This window comes from Cygnus atratus, chromosome 13 (genome assembly GCF_013377495.2).
Source record: "Cygnus atratus isolate AKBS03 ecotype Queensland, Australia chromosome 13, CAtr_DNAZoo_HiC_assembly, whole genome shotgun sequence".
Classification (NCBI taxonomy): Eukaryota; Metazoa; Chordata; class Aves; order Anseriformes; family Anatidae; genus Cygnus; species Cygnus atratus.
Window position 1 is genome coordinate 18,637,268 of NC_066374.1, and position 22,235 is coordinate 18,659,502.

Genomic DNA, 22,235 nt, shown 5'->3' on the forward strand with positions numbered 1-22,235 from the left:
TGGCTAAATGACACCATGTCTCAGTTTCTCCTTTCATCATGCTGTATTTGTTTGCTTACAAATATATATAATATATGTCTTAAGGAAATGAGATGATCTACTTAAAACCAAAATTTCTATCTAGAAATATAAATCATTTTTCTTTTTCTTTTTGATGTCAAAATGACATTAAATGCTCTTTGATATTTAAAAGTTTCATTCTGACTAGCTGTTTTTCACATTTTTTTGCTTTGCTTTTCAGAATTCTTTCAGTATTCAAAGTAGAAAGATGTCATTAATACAAATGATCCTATACTGGCAAGAACCCGGAAAACCTGTGTCAGCAACTCCTGTACATTTGTCAACTCAGTTCCTCTTATATATTTATAAGGCAGTTGACTGTGTGCTTGAGATATTTTGATTCCTTTGACTCTCTCTTGAAGGACTGCAAAGTCCTGTCTCAAATGCTGTTTGGAACACTTCTGCCAATAGAAGAATTAACACCACTGTATGTCAGTCTGTAGAATACTGGTGACAACAGCCCCGCATCTGGGAACTGAACCAACAACTATCATTATTTAAATGGCACAACTAGCACTTTACCCTTTATGACCCATTTCCCATTCTTCAGAAATCAGGTGAGTCAACAATCACCACTCTTCCAAAACCTCATGAAAACCAGTTGATTTATCTACACAGTTATGATTTTATTTTTTTCTTCAGACTTGCATAATGATTTTTTCACTCACCCTAGCAAGGTAGCTAATAGTTTTCACTCTGGATTTGAAATCCTTTTCTTTGTGATCCTGATAATCTGTGTAAGAGTTTACGGATGGAAGAAACACCTGCAACTAAGCAGTCACACAACTTGACTGATAAAGTACTTGACATTCTCTGAGACTGAGGAAAAAGACCTTCCACGTTTTCCAAAAATACTAAGTCCTGGTGGCATAGGAAAGGGAAATTTAAATTTTCCTGAAGACAGAAGGAAAGTATCTGATCTTCAGACTACCAAATGCTGGCAGATTGCAGGAAACAAAGATGAATGGCAGGCTATGTTCTGAATGTATCCCCTTAGGCAGACCTTACTCAGCTCTCACACTTGATGCAAATACAATCATCTCTGAAGCTTTTACTCAGGGAGAGAAATGCTCAGTAGAAGCCTCAAATGCAAGAGTATGAAGAAACTTGTTACAAGTCCTGCTTTTTCCTCTTACATCTTCTATGGAACTGTTATGGAACTGTTTACAAGGGAGCCATTTACATTCTACTTCTAACAGGAATCTCAGCATGATTAGAAAATAAATACACCTTGAAAAGCTTCCATACTGACTGCGGGGAGGAATTACGAAGATACTAATGTTTGAGCCCCAAACACTTTGAAGATACTACTCCACATCATGAGAATGGAACAGTCTGCTCCTAAGCTGTAGGCCATGAGCAAAACTTAAGAAGGCCTCTAAGAGGACAAGATACACTATAAAAGCATGAACAGTGAAAATCGATCTCTGGAAGGCTATTCATTATTTCTGGGCATCCAAATCAATACAGCGAAATTCTGTACCAGCTGACAGTCATGAGAACCTAATGATTTTTCATGGTAGTTACACGAACTGCCTGTTCCTATTGCAGTTACAATTATTAGAGATTTTTTATTTCTATGTTAGTGATAATCCACTGAATTATACTTTCTCCACAGTTTTTACTCCAGAATATTTCCTGCATTATCAGAATGAACAAATTCACATTACTGGACTGTGACCATGGTACCGCAATATAAATAAACAGTAACTCCATTAAGCTTAAGTATATTTTTAGAAGACACAGTGACTAAATTAGATATATAATAAATTTTAAAATAATCTATAATTATTATCAGAGCAAGAGATCCTTATGAACCTTTGAAAAAAAATATGGTTGAATTTGACTAAACTCGGTGAGATTAATTAACAACACTACTTTACTTAAAGCATCTGATACCAAATGGTGCTTGCCCTGCATTTTTTCATCTGTCTAGACTATTCTTATGTGAAATCTATCTTTAAAGGGACATTAAGAATATTTCTTGGACCATAAAATACGGTATTAAAATGTAAAGTACAAAATATGCCTTAGTACCTGTATCAATCCTAAAAGGAAATGATTTTAATGTTCTTTCCATGTAATAACATAATAAATAAAAATGTAGTAACATTTTTTGTTATGTACTTACATGATAAAGTGGAACTGTATTGTTTTCTGGGAGTGAGAAATTCAAGATATCTTGCTGTCCAGGTTCAAGCCTAATGTTAACAGTTGATGTCAACATAGATGAACTAATGGGGTAGTTTGGACTGCTTGCATTTTTGCCCTTTTTCCTTGACCTATGACCTGTGTCCCTTTTGCTGTCTTTCTGTGTCAGAGGTTCTTCTTGGATAACCAATATCTTCTCATCACTCAGATACCGCAGGAGGGAATTCTCAGAGTCAGTGGTTGGATGGAACAAAAAGAAAAAAGAAATATCAGTAAGACAAAACAGAGAATCTGTGTTTCATTCCTACAGTCGTAAAGCTTACTACCAGCTAAAAAGAAAACCTCGTTTTGTTTTATTACAAGTTTACTTTAATCTTATGTAAGTTTACGACAACTGCGTGCTATGATGTTTGAAACATACAGCTTGCTTTGACTGGATGTTATCTGAAGTGTGCTTGAACAAAAGGGAAATACAGCATAGCTGATTTTTCAGTTTTACGTATATAAAGTACTGACTGCCATGAAAAACAACTCTTATTAAATATATAGTTGTCCACCAACACTATAAAAGAACACAATAATAAGAAATGCAAATGTATAATACTTTGTGTTTTTTGCTTTTTTTTTCCAACAAAAACAGATAGAGATGAGACATTAAAATGAACCTTGAAAACAAAATTATTTTTAATTTGTTAACAGAACCTTGGAGTCTAGGAATTCAAATCTAAATCTGCCCAACAGACCAGTTGGTGCATACTTCCTCAAATTTTAAATCATTCTCTCATCTCAGTGATACACTTGCTAAACAACACTGTGAATTCAGGATTATGGAACAGTTTACAGGGGAGCCATTTACATTTAAATTTGGTTTTAAAAAAAAAAAGTCAAACAAAACTTCTGGTCTTCATTGCATGTGGTATTTAATCACCCAAATTTAGAACGTACATGTGGGCTGGTACTCACAGACAGAAGTAACATCTAACTTACCATTATCATTAAAGTCTTCAACAGTACTTAAACACACAAAACGATTTACAGCGTGTTTAATGTCCCATTCAGTTAGAGATATTTACACATATAGCAAGTGGAGTTGAGTTATAATAGAATTATGTATGCCATCCTCAACTCTTTTTTAATAAAAAGACAGTACTTTTACATGCTTTGCAATCTTTAAAACACACAGCATGATTATTGGGAATGTTTTCCAGGACACATCATATGCATATCGCATATCCTTTTTATTAATTTATAAGCATACACAATTCTAATCTTTATGTACCTAATTCCTGAGTCAATGCATCTTTACAGAATTTTATGTGCCATTTCCAATTAAAGTTTTGCATTTAAAAGCAAGTGTCTCCTGTGCTGGACAAACTCCACAAACCTTTTGCAATGTTTCCACAGCCGTGTTCTCAAATATATCCCAGTTATTCAGCCACAAAGCAGAATGAAGCATCAATCTCCTGGTAACATCAGATGGAGACTGTACTTCTAATAGTTTAACATTTACTTCAATTTATTATTATTATTTTGTTTAATAAACTAATTCTCATATCGTCTTAATCTTTCTAGATATCCTATGCTTTTCATCTCCTACAGGTTACTTGCTCCTACAGATAACTTGCATAAGTATGTGTTTCCTCTACCATGGTGTTAAAATTTGAATGGACTTTTTCAATGCATTGTTCATGATTTATGTTCAGCTGTCAGCCACAACAATGCCATTTGTAAAGGTGACTTCTTTAATCTAAGCAAACTTTACAGAAGAAGTTTTAACTAAAAATTAGCTTTTAATCAGCAGAATGGTTATCTTGGATTTTGAAGTTTCAAAGGTGGATTCCACAATATAATTAAAAGTGTTCAAATCAAAGCTGCTTTAAAAATGAAATTCTTTGAACCTTTCTAGAAGAAGACAGTTAAATTCAAAAATAATCAAGTATCATTAATTAGAAAATATCCTGTGTTAATATTTCAAGCTCTTTCTGAAATTAATTTTACAGTTGCAAAAAGCTTAGGACTGAAATAATATTCTATGTAAAAAAAAGTTTGATTGATACCTTGTACTTATAACATCATTTATTGCTTTACAGAACTGCAAGGATCAAGAACCGTTGCTATTAGCATATATGTAAATCTTTTAGTCTTTTTTTTTTTTTCCCTTTGGTGTTTATCTGTCTCCATACCAGAATCAAAGTGAAACACTGCTACTGATACAAACTCTAATTTTCAGAAATACAAACAACCCAGATACTAAAAAGACCCTTTTATATTTTCTGTGACAGTCAAGAAAACTTGATTTGGTCCCTGTGATGACATTTTCATGGTTCTTAAGTGACAAAGAAAGAGAAATCTTGGAGAACAGCAGAGGAAAAAAAAAAAAAAAAAACTCACCTCGGCTTCCCCTCTTGTACACGTTTTGTTCTTTTGACTCCCCTATCCAGCTGTAGTCAGTAGGCATAGAAACAGGTCTTAAATCACCTGGAAACAATTCAAGAAGAACAAATAAAATTTTTGAAGATTAAAAATAAAAGACTGTAGAGTAAGTAATGCACGTAAATTAGAGGCATGACATAACCCTTCAAAGCAATCCTCTTTATTAGCACCTATACATTACGAAAGCAGCCGCATTCAGAATTAATTGAATACCACATATGCCAGATTCTCCTCTTCATTATACCAACCTGAAGGAAAGTACCACTGGCTTCAGTGAAATTTTTTGTAAATATAAAGGAGTTTTTAACTATTTTCTGAAAAAAAAAAAAAAAAAACTTGCTCGCTTATTAAATAGGTGTTTTAGAATAAAGAAATAATCTTTTTTTTAAAGTGACTAATATGCTTTAGTAAAACTAGAAAGATGATTACTACAGGTACATTACATACCTATTAGCTAACCAGTAGAACCTATCTGATTTGGAAAAGCACATGGTGAGTAACAAGGAGATCTTACAGTTTCAAGGAAGGTTATCAATTGCCTTAAAAACAAAAGATGGAGTAAAGTTTGCTAACAACAACAACAACAACAACAAAATAAAGATTCAGTCATTAGGGTTTTAATTAATGTGATTCTATGGCACTGCAGTTGTGAGATATTCTTGTGCATTATTCATTCCCTACTATTGTATCAGCAGAACAGTGAGAGCAGGCCATTAAACTTGGAACACTGCAAAACCGACTATAAAGCATAAGCACTTTGTCCTTGTCTGTGTGCATTAGTATCACAAAACAAAGACACACAACCTCTCAATTATGGGTTAAGGTCTTTTTGAACCATAAAGCCAAAGATTCCTTTTCCCATATGCCAGCTGACTAAATGTATAGTGCTTCTTTAAAATAATAATAATAATAAATTGCTTGATTCCTCAAGTAGCTTGCCACTGACTTGTTTCTGAGATAATTATAGAATTTAAATGTCAACAGCTGTTTCTTTCTCACTGTCAATTTCTTCAGGTTGCTTAGAACGACTAAGTATTTTCTGTGGGTTATTCCTGAGTTAATACAGGTTTAATTCATCTATCTCCCAAAAACAACGTTTTCAGCTACTAAAATAACAGGAGGATTTAAGAACAAACAGTCATACAAGACAAGTATGTTTCTGGATAAGACGATTTTCTGAAAACTGAGGGGATAGCATATACCTAGAGGACTGAGATTTTCCCATATTATACTTTCACTACTGCCACAAAAGTTAGCACATAACTAAGTGTATGGATATATATGTAGTTTCCCTATGTGCCTAAAAGTCGATACAACCTTTAACTACAAATTTATTACTCAACTCTTAATCTAAAAACTGGTTTTAGAGGAACAATATGGACAAGAAAAAAATAATTAAAAAACAACAAATCAAACAAAAGTAAGACTCGGTAATACAAAAAAGAATAAGTGACAAGTAAAGATTTAAAATTAAAAGAAAAAGCAACAACAAAACAATATGAAACTAGAAATGCACATAACAAATAGAGATCAACAAAAAAGCTTAGCAGTATTTCTGTTCAAGAGGAGGAAAGTCTGAAACCCTGATGAGATTTGTTACACACAAATCTGAGATGCCGCAGCATGATCAACATTAAAGATAGGAATTTTGGATGGGAAACAGAAGTTGAACAAAGAAAAAAAGTCATTTTACATATTATTTTTAATTGCAAATTCTTTCCCAAATACCTGTAGCCTATACATAAACTGTTTTTAACAGTGCAACTTGAATATTAATCAGAGAACTGGAAAATCATTGTGTATAATAGCAGAAATTGAAAGAAAAAATACTGATTTATGATGTTTTTGCCTGTAACACAAACAGAGGAGATTTGATATGCATTGCCACAAGAATTCTAAATACCAGAGCATGTTGGAGTCAAGACTAATATGAGATGATAAGCCTTGGAAAAAAACAAAATGCACGGCAGCCATGATAAACAAAGACTTAATTTTGACAAATGTTTGGAAAAAATGGGCTTATTTGCCTCCATAGATTTTGCATATATTATCAGTACTGAGGGTCTCATTTTCCTCAATATTCTTCCACTTACCACCAGCTGCAACAGAAACTGGTTTGTAATAATCACTTTAATTCTGGCAAATCCCTGGCAGGAATTTTTGAGCTGCAGTTTGTGTGAGTCCTAGCAATAATGAAAGCATCTGTTCAACCATGAAAGACTTCAGAACTCTTATTTTTCCTACTTAGCCCATGGCTATCCGGCTCCAGCATCAGATGCGTGTTTCTTAGACCCACCAGAAATCGTGTCTTTCCAGAGACATACAGTCACTTTCATGATTCAAATGTACATTTTAAAGTCAAAAAGTAAAAATGTACAATATAGTAGAACAGAATTTGGATTTGGAAATCTGTTAATTATCAGATCAATGTAATCTGTAGTTAAAAAAATAAATAAATCTGGTTTAACTGTTGTTTTAAAAGCAACTAAAGTGTATTTCTCAGATTTGTAAATCAAATTCCTTCTAGATTTTCAGTGTCACCTAGGGAAAATCACACAGAACTCTCCATCATAAACACAAGACACTTGCATATTATTGGGATTAGTTACATAGCCCAATGTCTTAAATTTGAAATCATTATGCAGCATGATTTTAAGCAAGCCAAATACATCCATCTGGCTCTAATTTCCATCACTGTTAATATTTCTCTTTTGTTCTAATTTTATTCTAAAACTATGTTGCATATCAGGGAGATAAAGACAATGTTACTGTACATAAGATGGAGTCCTACTCTTTGGTGTTAACCTGGTTAACACCAGCTCTTTCAAGCATCAAGTATATGGCTGTACAAGTTACTAAAAATATTTTACTTGTAACAAAAATCTGTTAAAATTTCCCTATTCTGAAGAAGTACAATCATATATATAAACATGATCATGTATATAAACATGATCCTGGCCACGCACAAGCCAGGATTGCTTTCAAACTATTAAAATGAAAAGAACACTGCAACACTTAAGAAACTGGATGTCATTTGCTAGGGAACTCTACAGTGAATAATCACTGCAGCTTGACATAATTTTATGTATGCTTGTAGCTGCCACATTCTTAGACTGGAATCTACCCTCTCACCTCCCAGAACAGCAGGTGAAATGATGTAAGTATCACTCATATGTTGATCTTAGCCAAAAGGTAATGCAGTTTAGAGCTTAACCCAGATAGATTAAGTAAACTGTGCCATAGATGTATGTATGTAATACATTCAAAATACATATGAAAGTAATAAGAAAACCTCAGCAAACAGATTTATTGACAGCGGAACAACATACTTGTACATCTTAACTTAAAATCTCTTCTTGCACCTGTGGCTCTCAGTTGCACTCTCTTCTAACATTTATGGTGGAAAGAACACCTCAGTCTGAGAACAGGAAGAAAAAGCCACAGTCTCTAAGTGCTAACAATTGAAAGAGCAGGGAACCCACATTTAATAACATCATGGTATCAAATCCTGCACCAGACTAAACCAGTTTTAAGACAGACCAAGAGAAGCAGTGTCCAGAGTGCTTAAAAATCCCCTCCCCAGCTGTTCCATTTCAGCTGTTACTGAATCTTCCACTATTAACTGCCTCTGGTGTTATCGCTGTTGAACTGCAGCATGTTTTCATTACCTGTGTTCTTCACAGACACATTTTTCTTTACTACTCTGAGCTTGTGAAATATTTTCCCTTTTCAAGCTATCAAGGACCAAATATATATATATCTTTAACAAAACAAGAGAAAGGAAAGAACCTTTAGCTTCAGAGTAGGTGAATGAAGTACTTGCTGATGACAACATATAAATTGATCAGAAGACAGAACCTAGTCTTAGAGAACATTATGACCAAAAGGAGCCGTTATGCCTTTCTCTGAGGCACAGAAATGCCATTTGCACCACCAAAATCACGTTATTACAGTTTTATAATAAATCTTTTACCTTAAAATTCGGTAAACTTTAGAAAAATAACTTACTGCCTCAAAAATAACACCACCCAAATACATGGAGAATACACTGGTATGTCTATTTAACACAGTGCTGAATTTGGTAGACCTTATATCTTATAGATACTTTAATACCACATGTCTTTTCAGGCCCTACATTAAAGCATAACAGCCTAGACTGTTGCAACCAGAATAATCTCCAAGAGCTTCAGAATAAAAGCTGGTAAATCAAGATGCTATCTATCCAAGTACTGTGAAGTCAAATATAATTCCAAATTTTAAGTAAGAACTGCACAATAAATTTATTTATAACTTCTATAATCCTGATCCTGAACATTAGATTGTATTTATATTAATTATTCCCTCACATAAACTTTTGTCTGATATTCAGAGCCAACAGATTATGATCTAACAAAAAATGACAGATATTTGGGGGCGCTGTAGCATTCACAGTACAATTTCTAAATCCAGTCAATCAAAAAATGTTAAACCAAGCCTACCATGAGTGGGTGTTTTTTCTCTTCTCCGCACTCCTGTAGCTCTGCTTCTCTCATACTCAGAGCCCAAAGGATGGCCTTCACCTTCAATTAAGGTGTAGTATTTACCACTTTCATGTTCCAGAAAATAACTTGGAGACTCAGAGCCTTTCAATCCAGATTTCCCAAATTTGCTGATGTCATCACAAGACATTATTCCAATTTCATCCCTAAAAATCGTAAGCCAGAAGATCATGGGGAAATTAAGCATTTTATGAAAAAACGAAAGTGTACCAACAATCTAACCTAAGCACTACAAATGAAAAAAGTCATGTAATTGAATTGCTATATACGAGAACTTTCATAAAAGTGTTTCAATTTCAACAAATATAAATTAATGAAATCAACATTAGATTTCATTTTAACTGCAAGATAAACATAGCTATTCAGGAGTTTTCTAGTATTTGAAACGGAGCATAAGTAATTGGTGTAACATGAGATGGCAAGGATTTCTGTTGCAAAAATGCATGCCTGAGAATAGGCTACAAGTGGTCACAAAAGAGTAAGTCAAAGTAAATGAGTAAAGACTTCTTTAAGTGGTTTTCTAGTTTAGGACCCAAACCAGATTTTGCTCAACCTCTACCTAGCTAAATCAAAGGTAAAAAATGTCTCAAAACAATGATACATTGCTTAATGCAATTCTAACGCTTAATTTTACTAAATATATAGGTTTGGTTGTTTTTATTTTGTTCACTTTTGTTGGTCTAGTGAAATTAAAATGTAAATTTTCTTTTTTTTTTCTTTTTTTTTTTTTTTCAAAACTTCACATTCATTAGGAAGTAAATACCTGGGGCCATAAAGTCCTGACATAGGAGAAAGAATGTAAACATCTTGGAGTGCTGAGTTCTCCATTTTGGAGGACATGCCCATTGTACTTGTTGGTGTTGTAGAACTGCTTGTTGGACTGGTTGGAATTACAGGCTGTAAAACAAACAAAACCCAAGCACATGAAGAACAAATTAACGTTTTCTGTGCTACAAGCAACACTTAGATCAACATGCACCATTTTACAAATCATGACCTCTTTTTGGATTAGCCATTTTTGGATGAAGACTACGAAGACCAATTGTAATCTTTTTTGAAATGCAAGGCTTTCTGTCTTCTAGAGATAAACGTTGAGAATGCTTTTATGCGGTTCAACAAGTACAAGCGATTTTAAATAGCAGCAAAGGATATTTTTCCTTGAGAATATCAGTCTGCATAGGGGTCCAAATTATAGTCTTCCCTGCTTTACTGTTAAGCCTCTCTTACTCTGATCAAGTGTTTTGGGTTTCTTTCATCAGTACAAATAGATAAAAAGTCACTGCCAATGACAAGCATCATACATGACTGGCTTTCTCATACCTGGTCTGGAAATTAAGGCCTAGTACATTATACACAGCATTAACTACTGCATTTAGTATACAATCACGATTTCAACAATTTTCTAGTGGCAGTAATAGTAAAAAGACTAAACAGAACATATTCTAGTAAACCCCCAACTTACCTGCAGTTGGATACCCAGTTTCCCACCGGTCAAAACATAAATTATCACCGTCACCAACAGACAAGCAGAAACTCAATTTCAGAGAGAAAGTACCTATACCAAGTCTCTTATGAATAATTCCCAGAAAATTAGATCTTTCCTTTCCACTCTTCTTTATCTTTTTAGTTACTTTTAACATTCTGAATACTGTTTCCCCTTATTTTGGCTAGCAAGCTTGAAAAACCTGAAAATAATTAAGCAATGCTTCAATACTAGAATAAAATTGAAACATAAATGGTAAATTCAACCCTCATCAGAAATAAACAATTGTTTGCCAAATGGAAAAAAACTAAAACTGTTTTGGAAACAAAATATATTGCTATGATCCTGAGTGTGTTTTGCAAATATTGGGGATAATTAAACAGTGTATCTATTTAAAAGTGCTGTTCAAAACAACAAACATATGGCCCCAGTGCATCCTGCAAAAAACAGCAGGACAAGATACAGGAAGCTGCTAAAGCCCATTAATACAGCAACAATAGGCTTGAACATGGACATCCCTTACCTTTTGAGGGGATATGAAGATTAAGGATGGGGTACTGAGTCTCTGCTTTCTCCTTTGAAGGAATAAACTCAATCCCCAGAATTCCCCTGATGGGTGAATTCACAGAAAATACACAGGCGTCACTCTTCTACATGGATTGCCTGCGGTAAGGGAAAATGGGGCTTTGTAACTGCGTATCACCCTATGAATTCCTACAGTGTGGCATTTTTGTCAGAACAGATTCATTCATGCTAGTGATACAGACAGCTAATTGCCTATTGGACAAGCTGCTATTCAGAAAGGCTGAATGTTCAACAATAAAAATACTTCTACTTACAACTAAGAAACAGAAATGTCAATATTATTACTCACAATACGTGAGTATTTCTCACATACTGGCAAATTGCTACAGCTGTGCTGTAAAAGAACTGGTACATTTACAGTGTGTTCAAGTCTTCTGGATTATAAACTTTTGAAACTTGAAATACACACCTTTTTTAATGTGTAAATAATTTTTGTCCTCAGAGCAAGAGAATACAATGAAACATATATGAATATGACGGAAAAATCGTGAGTGGCACTAAGAAGCAAAGGGATTCACTGTTCATCATTTCCTCTAAAAGAAGAGATTTAAGAGAACAAAACACAACTTTATTTGCCACATTTTCTTTGTGTGAAGTGTTTCAAGAGTTACCTTGCCCAAGACATTTCTCACTGAGACATGAAAGTACATGGGCAGCACCCTAATTTCCAAGTTCATCTAAACAGATTTGTTATTTTCCTTCTTTTGCTCTACAAGCATCTGTTCTCATAATGTTATAGAATTTATAAATAATTATATTGTATAAAGTAACATCTCTCCAAATGTATATAGATTTCTATATCTGAAATGAGCTACTTAAGTAGAATTATTCTGAAGTTACTTTAAAAGTTTCAGGGCATAACATGCATTTTCTGTTATGTAAGAATTATTAGAAAACTGTCACTGTTGACAAGTTTTGCTAGTCATGTCACCAAATGGCAGATTCTATAGTTCAAGCAAAATAATAAAAAGTTTAATGTTCCAGGTCAAGTACTTGTAACAGGAAGAAATATTCTCATTAAATATTTCTAGAAATAAAAAATACAATAAATGTACTTTCATTGAATGAAGTTGCTGGTGTGCTTACTTTTAAAAAACAAAACACAAGAGTACTATTTGCCATTGTAGATAAAAGAAGTGTTGAGTGGGAAGACAATCATGATTGAGTTTAAAAATGAAAATAGATTTCTATTATCACATAATGCCAACTAGAGACAAAATGAGAAAATGGTATGACTGACATGTCTCACTGAAAGATAACTGTTACAGAACTTCAGCCTATTTTAATAGTCTGCTGTTACTTAACCGTCAAGGGAAACTATATACAGCTCAGAAATACTACGGTTAGACCAAAAATTACATTCACAGATTCTGTATCACTAATAATTCATAAATTAACTACTCGGTATGCTTTTTAACATAAATATTGTGAAAAAATCATTAATAACACCTATAAGAACCTTAGGCAATAATAAAAAACATAACAACTTATTTTTAAAACTTTCTGCTGAATACCAGCCTGAGCTAACAAATATTTCAGGCCTCTGAATTTCAAGTTCTGAAATCCTACTGCCTGTATTCCTTCCCAAACTATGTAATGGCTTTGTATGAGAAATGAGTTACATTTTAGCATTTTGTGAAAGAATTCATCATATTTGTAAATAGTACACATACAATACTTCATGTAGCTATGTACAAAAGCGTTTGCATGATTTCTTCTAAATAAATTTATTCTAAAATTCTTCTATTTCTAACTATTCTAAAGAAGAACTTTATACATCTCCCGTCAATGACTATGCAACGTCTGTGACTTCAGAAAAAGGACTGTCACTTCCTAGGTAATGTAGCTAACAGCCTGATTCCTGTAGGGTCCTGCTTTCTACAGTATGTCAGGGGAGGGAAGGAAAGGAAAGCAAATATTTCTCTCTGTTTTTCTAAAAGATTTAAGTTTTTTTCATCTTGATACGATATATCTATATTTCTTTTCTTACATCTTAAGCAGTAAAGCTACAAGGAAAATACAGAAGAAAATCAGACAACTGCCAGTAAGAGAAGAAAGTTTGTAGTCAAAAACTGTTCAGAGATTTTCTGTTTAAACCTTACCAATCCTACATCAGGATGGAAAAATTGCTTTGCATGTGTTCTATTTCATGGTGTGTTACGTTACCCTTTTTTGTGACAGTCTGACATTTGCTGAATTATTTTCAGTTTTTGAAAATGAACTTTTTTAACTCAGACTTTTTTGACAGATTGTTACTTAGCCAGTCATTCCATACCCTACATTCATGCAGCTGGTTACTTTTGGCTAAAGTAAAAAACTTTCTGTCTACGTGGAGTGTATTCCACTTATTTTTGAGAGTCTGTCAGCCTCTGATGCTCTGAGTGCCAATTTAATCCATTAGTGATAGAAAGCTCCAGAAAAACAAACAAAACCAGAAGCCTCCCTACCAATTCAATGAATTAAACTGATCTGGAGAGTCTAAACAATGCCAAAGTCAGACAAAGGCAAGGACATTTGGCAGCCAAGAACAGGGTGAGGGAAGTGAGATCACTGTTTTTCAGCAGCATCAAGCTGTTAGGTCAGCTGTCCAGGAAACACAAGCTTTGGTATCATCTTGAAATCTAATCATGCTAGTTCCAAGCCATTAATGACAATAATAAATAATACCAGATCCAGATAAGAAACTGGTAAAACCAAGAACTGCATTTGGATTTTTTTTCTAGGTCCCATCACTTGAGCTCACTTCTATGGCATGAAGACTAAAGAAGACCACAAGATGCCAAAACCCTGAAGTTAGTTTACAACTTATTACAATATCTAATGTTAAGAAATAATATTGGCAGTGTTCTTTTTATTTCCTGAGGTGATTTATATGTTTATTGAAATCCCTTACTACTGTTTTTTGGCATAGAAGAAACATCCTAGTGAGAATCACACTTAAAGCACACTTTGTTCCTCAGAGGCTCTTGAGTTCTGGGCCATCAGGAAAGGACACATCACGAAAATAGAAATTGTTGATAATTCCACAAAATAGCTTGGTGCACTTTCATTTATCTGTCTACCATGACAAAGGATGACAAGTTTTGTGGAAAATACCAAGTCATGTATACAACAGATAATGGTTTCATACTGATAAAGCTTCCTGAATTTGTGATTCTTGTGAATTCAGATTCTTTAATGTAGTAATACAAGGAGAGGATCTCTGTGGAAGCCCTGTTGCAAATGCAATTTTCATTTTGCTACCTCTGGAGACTTCATATGAAGTTCACAAGTAGATCACCCATAAAAGGCAGCACAGAGAAAGGAAAGATGGCAGTGAAACAAAGTGTCAGCACTCCTGAGCTGCACAGACTGCACAAAGGGCTTAAGTGAAGCAGCTGTGTAGGATGTGCAGGCACTTTGAGGAATGAAAGATTCAGGAAGTGGCAGGCAGTAAGAAAATTTGTCTGCATAGGGTTGTAGGGTTTGCTTTGTTTCATTCATTTAGAAAGTATTCAGAAACATCCATATATCTTGCAAACCAAGCAAAACAACAAAGCTTCCATGTTACGAAAGTGCATACACTTATTACAGAATGTTATAGAGTATTAAAGATAAAATGTCATTACTGAAGGCAAGCTTTTAAGTTAGTGACTATGCATGTTTAAGGTCAGTCTGTTTTATTGTTGTTTCTACAACATATGTTGATGTTGTAGGAAGAACCAGCTGTGATGTTCACTTTTTTTTTAATGTCAACAGGTTTTCAAGGTATGTTTATGCAGAAATATCAGAGGGTCTATTAGCATTGCTACCAAAAACAAATTGAGGAGGAATGTAGGATAGAAGCAGCCTTTTCCTGAAGTTCAAAAGGACTACCACTCTTGATGAAAACAAGTAGTTGCGATAGGTTGTGAAATAATGGAAAGAAAGAGAGGCAACGTTGCCTTTGCTAGCCAAAGAAAACTGTTGAATCTTTGGCTGCTTACTTTCTTAGCAATATTATTCATGGATGTTCTTTCCTTCTGTGAATTCCTGTGGTTCCCAACTTCAGGGAAAAACAGAGGAAAACAGCCTTATTGGCACATATTATTGCCATACAAACTTAGCACTGTATTTCAAAGGAAATAGGGCTTTTAGAAGAGGTTCCTGTTCATTCCATTGGAAGGAACAATTCTAGAGATTTCCTTTGATTAGTGGAAATAATTTGCCATGACACGAGAGTTGCAACAGCCTTCTTACCTGAAGCGCAAGAGGCTTCCACCTCACGTTTTTCAGAAGGGCAGGAGCAGAAACCAGAGTATTCTGAGGACGTTTTTTCAAGGTTAAAATCACTCCATTTGGGTCTTCCCGCAATGCATTTACTAGGTTCTTCAGCTGCCATCCAACCTAAGAAAAAATTCCATAACTGAATTTTGTAAGCTTTCCATTTAACTTTACATGTGAAGGAAGTCTTCTATTAGCTGGAAAGGTGTATTACAGCCTGCTCTTTCTGAACATAAGCAGTTTTTATAAAGAGTTTCTGATTAATTCTGTTGGACTGAAATGATGCTGCAGAAGCTGGGTTATTTTTGTTATTTCTTTTAGCTAGGTTTCTCAACAAAATAAGGCATAAGTGAACACTGTCTCCCTTTAGATAATCTGTGAGGTCATCGTACATTTTAAACCAGGTTTGCAAGTAGAACTGATGTTTCAAAAATAGTTAGGGCATAACAAGTGCCACACAGATTTCAGCATGTGATTTTGCAAAGGCCCAAATTAATACCCTCAGAGAAAGACAAGCAAAACTCCTATTTTACACATAGTGGTTCACTGGATAGCCATTCCATGTGCATTTTGCTCCTGAACACAGACACATTATTATTATTATTATTATTATTATTATTATTATTATTCCAGGTAGTGAAAGCATTGATGGAAAACAGGGCAGGGAGACAGGACAAGGAATAAGAGGAGGCAGATATTTTACAGGAAGACATGATGATGAACCAATGGACAAAGACCAAACATATAATCTCTCCTTCCCTAAAGGATTTTGTAGTTCCACTTCTCTCAGAGCACCTTGTGAGATAAATTTGATTTTATTCCTAACAACTATCAGTGAAAAAAAAATAAAATAAATCTCATAACATTTCAAAGTGACCATTATAGACAAATAGAAAGAATATTTTTCATGACCTTGGAGACAGAAAACTTTGAATTCTCTGTTAGCTGGAGACTAACAGTCATGGAATAATTTCAGTCTGGATCCTTAGTTCAAGCCCTCACTGTTGACTAGAAAGACTACGCTATATCAACATAAATAACATATTTAAGATCTGAACTGAGGATAAATTATTGTTTACTTGATTTATCCAAACAGACCCTGGATAGAGCTGAATACTTCAAGTTACCATAAACTCTAAACATAGCCATAAAAAAAGAACATCATAACACTGAAAGGATTTTATACATGTCTTTCACTAAAAGCTATTTAGAGACATTTCTTGATCTTCTTGATTATTTGAATGTGAATTAGCCATGAAATGGTTATACATGAAAACAAAAATTAAAATTTTATGGGATTTTTTTATTCATTAATATTTACACTCTCCTATTATCCTGAATGATTGAAGAGGTTTTAAAACTGAATAATATAAAGGAGTATGTAATGATGTTTACACTAAAGCTAGTTTTACACATTTATATGCTCCTGAACACATTTTTCTCATGTGCATGAGCATACAATAGGAAAAATATCTATCAAAACAGCCAGATACATACATTCAGAAGAGAAAGCAAAATTAATGCAAATTCACATTTTTCTAAAATTTAACCAATCTTTCTTCCTGATTACACCACTAAAATCAGCGAAATTGTACTAGTTTAAATAAGAGAATAAATTTGGCTCTACAAGTTCAGCAGTCTTTTTGCCCTCCCTATCTGCAACTGATGTTTTAGCTTGTCCACTAGGAAGAAATTAAGAAATTCCTATCACTTAGCATTTCACAATGAATTATCATTCAACTTGAGTAACTGTATTATTGAAGTTTCTTTAAGATTAGACTCAAAACAATGTACCCAAAGCAATAACCAAATTAGTACCGACTTACTTAAGCATTGCAATGCTTAAAGGATTTGTTAACATTCCCTTCTGACTTTTGTATTTTTTGTCAATATACTTGTGACCTTATCTAGATAATCACACTTACACCAAAATTTTTGAAATTTGTCTCTCTTCCACTGACATGAGAAAAATGGTATGACTAAAGTAGTCTCATAGTTACTCACATATAACCTGAGAGCTTGGCCCAAAGCCACAGGTCGTGGCTAGGGGACATGCCAATAAACACACAGGTGCACACACACAAAACCCAGAAAAAATATATGAAAAGTCATCCCTGTTTCTCTTCTATAGTACAGCTATCTCCTCCACTTAGTCTCACCTTGTTATTACCAGGAAATAACTCATATTACAAGAGCAAGCCTATATAGAAAGGAGTTACTAGAAAAAATGACCTCTTGTAAGTGACATGAGGTTACTGGTTCGCATTTAGCTCTGTGAAACAGCAGAGCCTGCAGAAATATTTATAGGGAGGACTCTGGAGGACTTTCCTAGCCTTTTTTTATTCACATTTTCTCCAATTCAGACTTGATTTCTAGGTTTGCTACTGAAGAAAAGTGAATAGGTGCAGGATGTTACCTTAACCCAAACACTGATGGTCACCTTCTCCCCCCAGTTCTGCTAAACAAAGCAGCATGGATCAAATCCTGCACAGAATATGTCCTGCAAAAGTCGTTTTCTTTCACAGAAAACCTGAGCTCTCAGCAGCTCTAAAAGTAGCCTGTATTAAACTCTTCCCACCATTTTCTGTTCCAAACACAGCAGATTTTTATTGTGGTAATAAAGGACCATAGTAAAGACCTGTTGTAGGTTACTCATGGTTAGTTATAACTACCACGGCTCTTAGGAATCAGAGCACTGTGCGTGAACAGCATTTCTGCAATGACAACCTTACCGAGGCCGAATTGTGGCAGCCTTGAAGTGAGCTATTACGAATGAAAAGCTTTAGGGAATCCAAGAGCTGGAGCTGTACAAGCAAGTGTATGCAAGCCTTCGGTGCCATTATATTTGCTATGCCCTTTGACTATGCTTAACTGGCAAGTTCATGGTAACAGTTTTATCGTTGCTCTTCTGACCAATATGTGTATTCCCATTACTATTAAAAATAAAATATTAAAAAAAAAAAAGATTTAAGTGTTCAGAATCAGTGCAGTCTACATGTATCGGCATATTATATCACGTACCATTTATAACTACTTCCTTTTAGAGGAAGATAATCGATTATACATGAAGGTGGAGGTTCAAGTCCTCTCACAAGGGCCTGAGAGAAGTTTTGCTAGAACCTTACAGTTTATACCTGGTCTCGACAGTGGGCCGAAGCCAGGATCCCAGTGTGAACATTTGGCTTGGAAAGCACTGTATGTCTCATAGTGCTAAAAAGCATTTTAATAGCTTTTTACAGTTCTATTCTATTTTTAATGTTGCTGGTTTACTGAAAAATTTCTAAAAATGCACTGGTCACAAACAGACCACAACTAAACACAAATATCTCAACTTCCATTCCATACAAACGCTTCTGGTTTGCACTTTGCTTATAACATGACAGGACATTTATATATAAATACACACATATATTTTACTGAATTTTAAATTTAAAATTGGATGGACTATTTTTGATTTTTATAGATTGCTTTAATTTTCAGAATGCTGAAACCTTTGGAATTCCATGAGCTCCTTTTAGATAAGAATGATAAATAATTAAGTTAATGATAAATTATTCCAATGAGAACCTTAATGACAAAACCATTAAATAGCAAGATCTATTAAAGAGCAGTCTGCAATCATTACTACTAGGCTATGATAAAATGCTCTTAGGAATTTGGACATGTTATTATAAATTGTATTACTAAAAATATCTTTGTGAAAACAGAAGTCATTACAGTGGATTAAAAATCTTAGTTGAAAACCAGTCCTTCAGACAGATTTTGACATTTATTCTTAAACAGTCTTTAATTGCAATTACTAGCTTCTAGCTGTGGTGAGATGTGTTCAGCAAAAGTGTTTTTTGCTCCTTTAAGTTTTTTACCATTCAGTTAATCAGGGTCTACAATATGGGTTAAGATATTTCACTCGGTAATAAAAGTTAACATGTAAATTAGAGTAATGAAGGAAAAAAAGACTAGCATGGTGCTTTATTTTCCTGAATAAATGAAATTGGAGCAATTAGGATAGCCATTACACTCAAATCAACAAATTCAGGGCATTGTTATGTTCTCTTTGCACGGCACAGTAAAGGTCTAGTCATGGTGCATGTTCTCTGCTAAACATACTTGCATATTGTAATACAACACACTATTTCCATATATTTGTTCTCTTTATAAATCAGACCTACAAAGTAGAGCATGGAAAGTCACACGGCTGCTGTACTCCTAGTTCATAACCCAAAGAGTGTGAAAAATACTGTCAGATGCCAGCAATGAAAATTGCCACCAGAGTGATACACAGTTTGTAAAGAGAAAAGATGAGGATCACAGGAAATTGATACTCGCTGGCTAAAAATACGGTTGACTTAATGTTAGTCCAAAGAAAATTCTCTTTGATTTAGATGTTAAACATAGAAGAAACATAGATGAATATAACTCACTGAATAAGGTAAGAGGCAGGCAGAAGTTTAATTTTTTTTGGTGGTTTACATTTAGGATTGTTCAATCGATAATTTTTATTGCTTTGTACATCAGCAGTGTGGAAAAAAGGGCTCCAGGGGAAAAAATGTATTACTGTAGTCTATTTTAAAGGATTAATTTTCTCATAGAAAGTACAAGCAAGTTAATTAGTGGAAAGTGCAATGTATGGTAACTTTGAAAACAATAGCTAAAAAAATTTATGGTAAAGAAATTTAGCACCATAGGGACTAAAATTATACTGATATAAATATCCAGAATGCTGTAGTAATTTTGTATACCTAAAACTGATGATTTTGTAGTTGGGACTGCTTAAGTAGTATGTGCAGAAAAACAAAGCTTGCTCATTAACCTGCAGTAAACTAGTTTGTCTTCTTGTTCTTCAATATCTTCTTTAGAGTCTCCCAGTATTGACTTTTTCCTTCTCATTTAGAAGATCTAGATTTGTGTGAATGTGATTCAGAACACATCCCACCAGCAGTAGGGGTTTGGGCATTTTTATACATCCAAACCATGTTCATGCTGGACAAGCACCTTTTCTCCTTTTTTAAAATAAAGGCTATCTGGCTGATGATGATTGACTGATGATCTGTATGAAAAATAAACTAACATAAAAAATTCCTAACATTATGGCCAACAACAACAAAAAATCTGAAGAAAAGACTAAACACTGCATTTGTGGGTGAGTGCATAGGCATTAAGTCCATGATATATTCACCTGTAAAAGGAACTGAAAAAACAGCTGGACTGTTGAACACAATGAGGCTTATTAAAGGATTCCAGTGGTTAAAACCACCACCACAGTTATTTACCTCTGCTGATTTCCTCAAAACTCATTATGTGTATTTGTCATGGTGCAAATTTAGAAAACAACTCAGAGTGGAACTAGAGTGCTTAGTGGACAGAATATGTATATTCCTTTCTTTGTTTTTCCTGAAAATTCTGGGGATAAAGCATAAATGTGATTCTTCAATTCCTTCACTGTTTTATCAAACCGTAAACATTGCTTGGGACTCTGAAAAAAAGAAAAACTTCCAAGAAATACAAAAATATATAGTGCACCTGCCAGAAGGAAGGTAGGCTAAACCTCCATGTGTTTCTGAGAGTTATGCATATTAAACTCACTATATCATTTGCCCAGCTTTAATCTTACCTAGGATGGAAAGAGACAGAGCGTAAACTAAAAATGAGTTTAAGAACTGCATTGCTGGGCATTTGATCTGGAAATCAATTGTACAGAATGGTATTTACTAAATAACTAGAACATATGACATTGCACACCACCTGCAAACAAGTAATTTTGCTTTGTCTCCAGTAGGACCTAACCCTTACATGAACCAGGACAGATGTTTCCCCTCAAGGCTCTTTCAATACATAAGCAAACCCATCTGGATATTTACTTGAATCTTAACAGTATGACCTTTCTTCATATTTTCACTAAAAAAAAACAAAAACAAAAAAGGGGGGGGGGGAAGGGGGGAGGGGGGAGGAGGGAGAGATGAGCAAACTCAACTTTTTGTTAAAGAAACAGTCATCTTTTGTATGTTAAGTCTGTCTGTAATTCACTTTGCCTTACAATACTGCCCAGGCTAGGGAATTTATCAAGGGAATTAGTTTCATTAACGTGGAAATCAGAAATTGTTATTAAACAAAAATGTGCTGCAAGATCATAAGACTTTCTGTCACTGAATGGAAAGCTCATCATTAACACCTGTAGCTGATTCACTCTCCTCATTAATATTCTAAGTGTTACTAAAAATAATTGATGGTGGAAATACCAACAGTTATCTATTATCTTACATAGTTATTTTCATTGAATAACAGAGAAATACAGCAAGATTCCAAGATGATGCAAGATGTGCTACTGGAAGACACATATTACTAAGCCTTTTTGAAAGGCAGAATCCTGAGATTCAGTGATACGTGGAAACTTCTTTCCAAACCAAATGACTTTTTGGGGCGGAAGAAGTTGTAATTGTCATGACATCTCTTGTTTAGTTTTCATCTTTCCTTTTCCTACTTGCATTTCACAACGCAGTGTGCTGAAACACAGATCGTATGACCTGTCACTACAGTTACAAATTTACCTCCATCTAAAGTGAGCACCCATTAAAACTCAGATTTCCAATTCAACACACAGACATCTGGAATATTAATTCAATAAATATCTTAACACCAATAAATTAGTGCTGGAAATTATTAATTGTTGCAGGGCTCTTGACGTTGTACCTTCTCTTTTAGAAGACTCAGATTTGTATGAATGGGATTCAGAATACAATCTACCA

At 34.4% G+C, this 22,235-nt stretch overlaps 1 protein-coding gene across 1 annotated transcript in view; it reads right to left on the bottom strand.

The window, feature by feature from the left end:
• The window catches only part of LOC118245408 (connector enhancer of kinase suppressor of ras 2-like), a 174,317-nt gene that overhangs the window by 43,342 nt on the left and 108,740 nt on the right, over nucleotides 1-22,235 (bottom strand). Inside the window, exons 9-14 of the mRNA XM_035541600.1 lie at nucleotides 15,469-15,615; nucleotides 9,946-10,079; nucleotides 9,123-9,328; nucleotides 4,599-4,689; nucleotide 4,472; nucleotides 2,192-2,437 (exon numbers count right to left, since the gene is read on the bottom strand). Of these exons, the coding sequence (XP_035397493.1) occupies nucleotides 2,192-2,437; nucleotide 4,472; nucleotides 4,599-4,689; nucleotides 9,123-9,328; nucleotides 9,946-10,079; nucleotides 15,469-15,615 (825 nt within the window). The remainder of the gene's footprint in view (nucleotides 1-2,191; nucleotides 2,438-4,471; nucleotides 4,473-4,598; nucleotides 4,690-9,122; nucleotides 9,329-9,945; nucleotides 10,080-15,468; nucleotides 15,616-22,235) is intronic.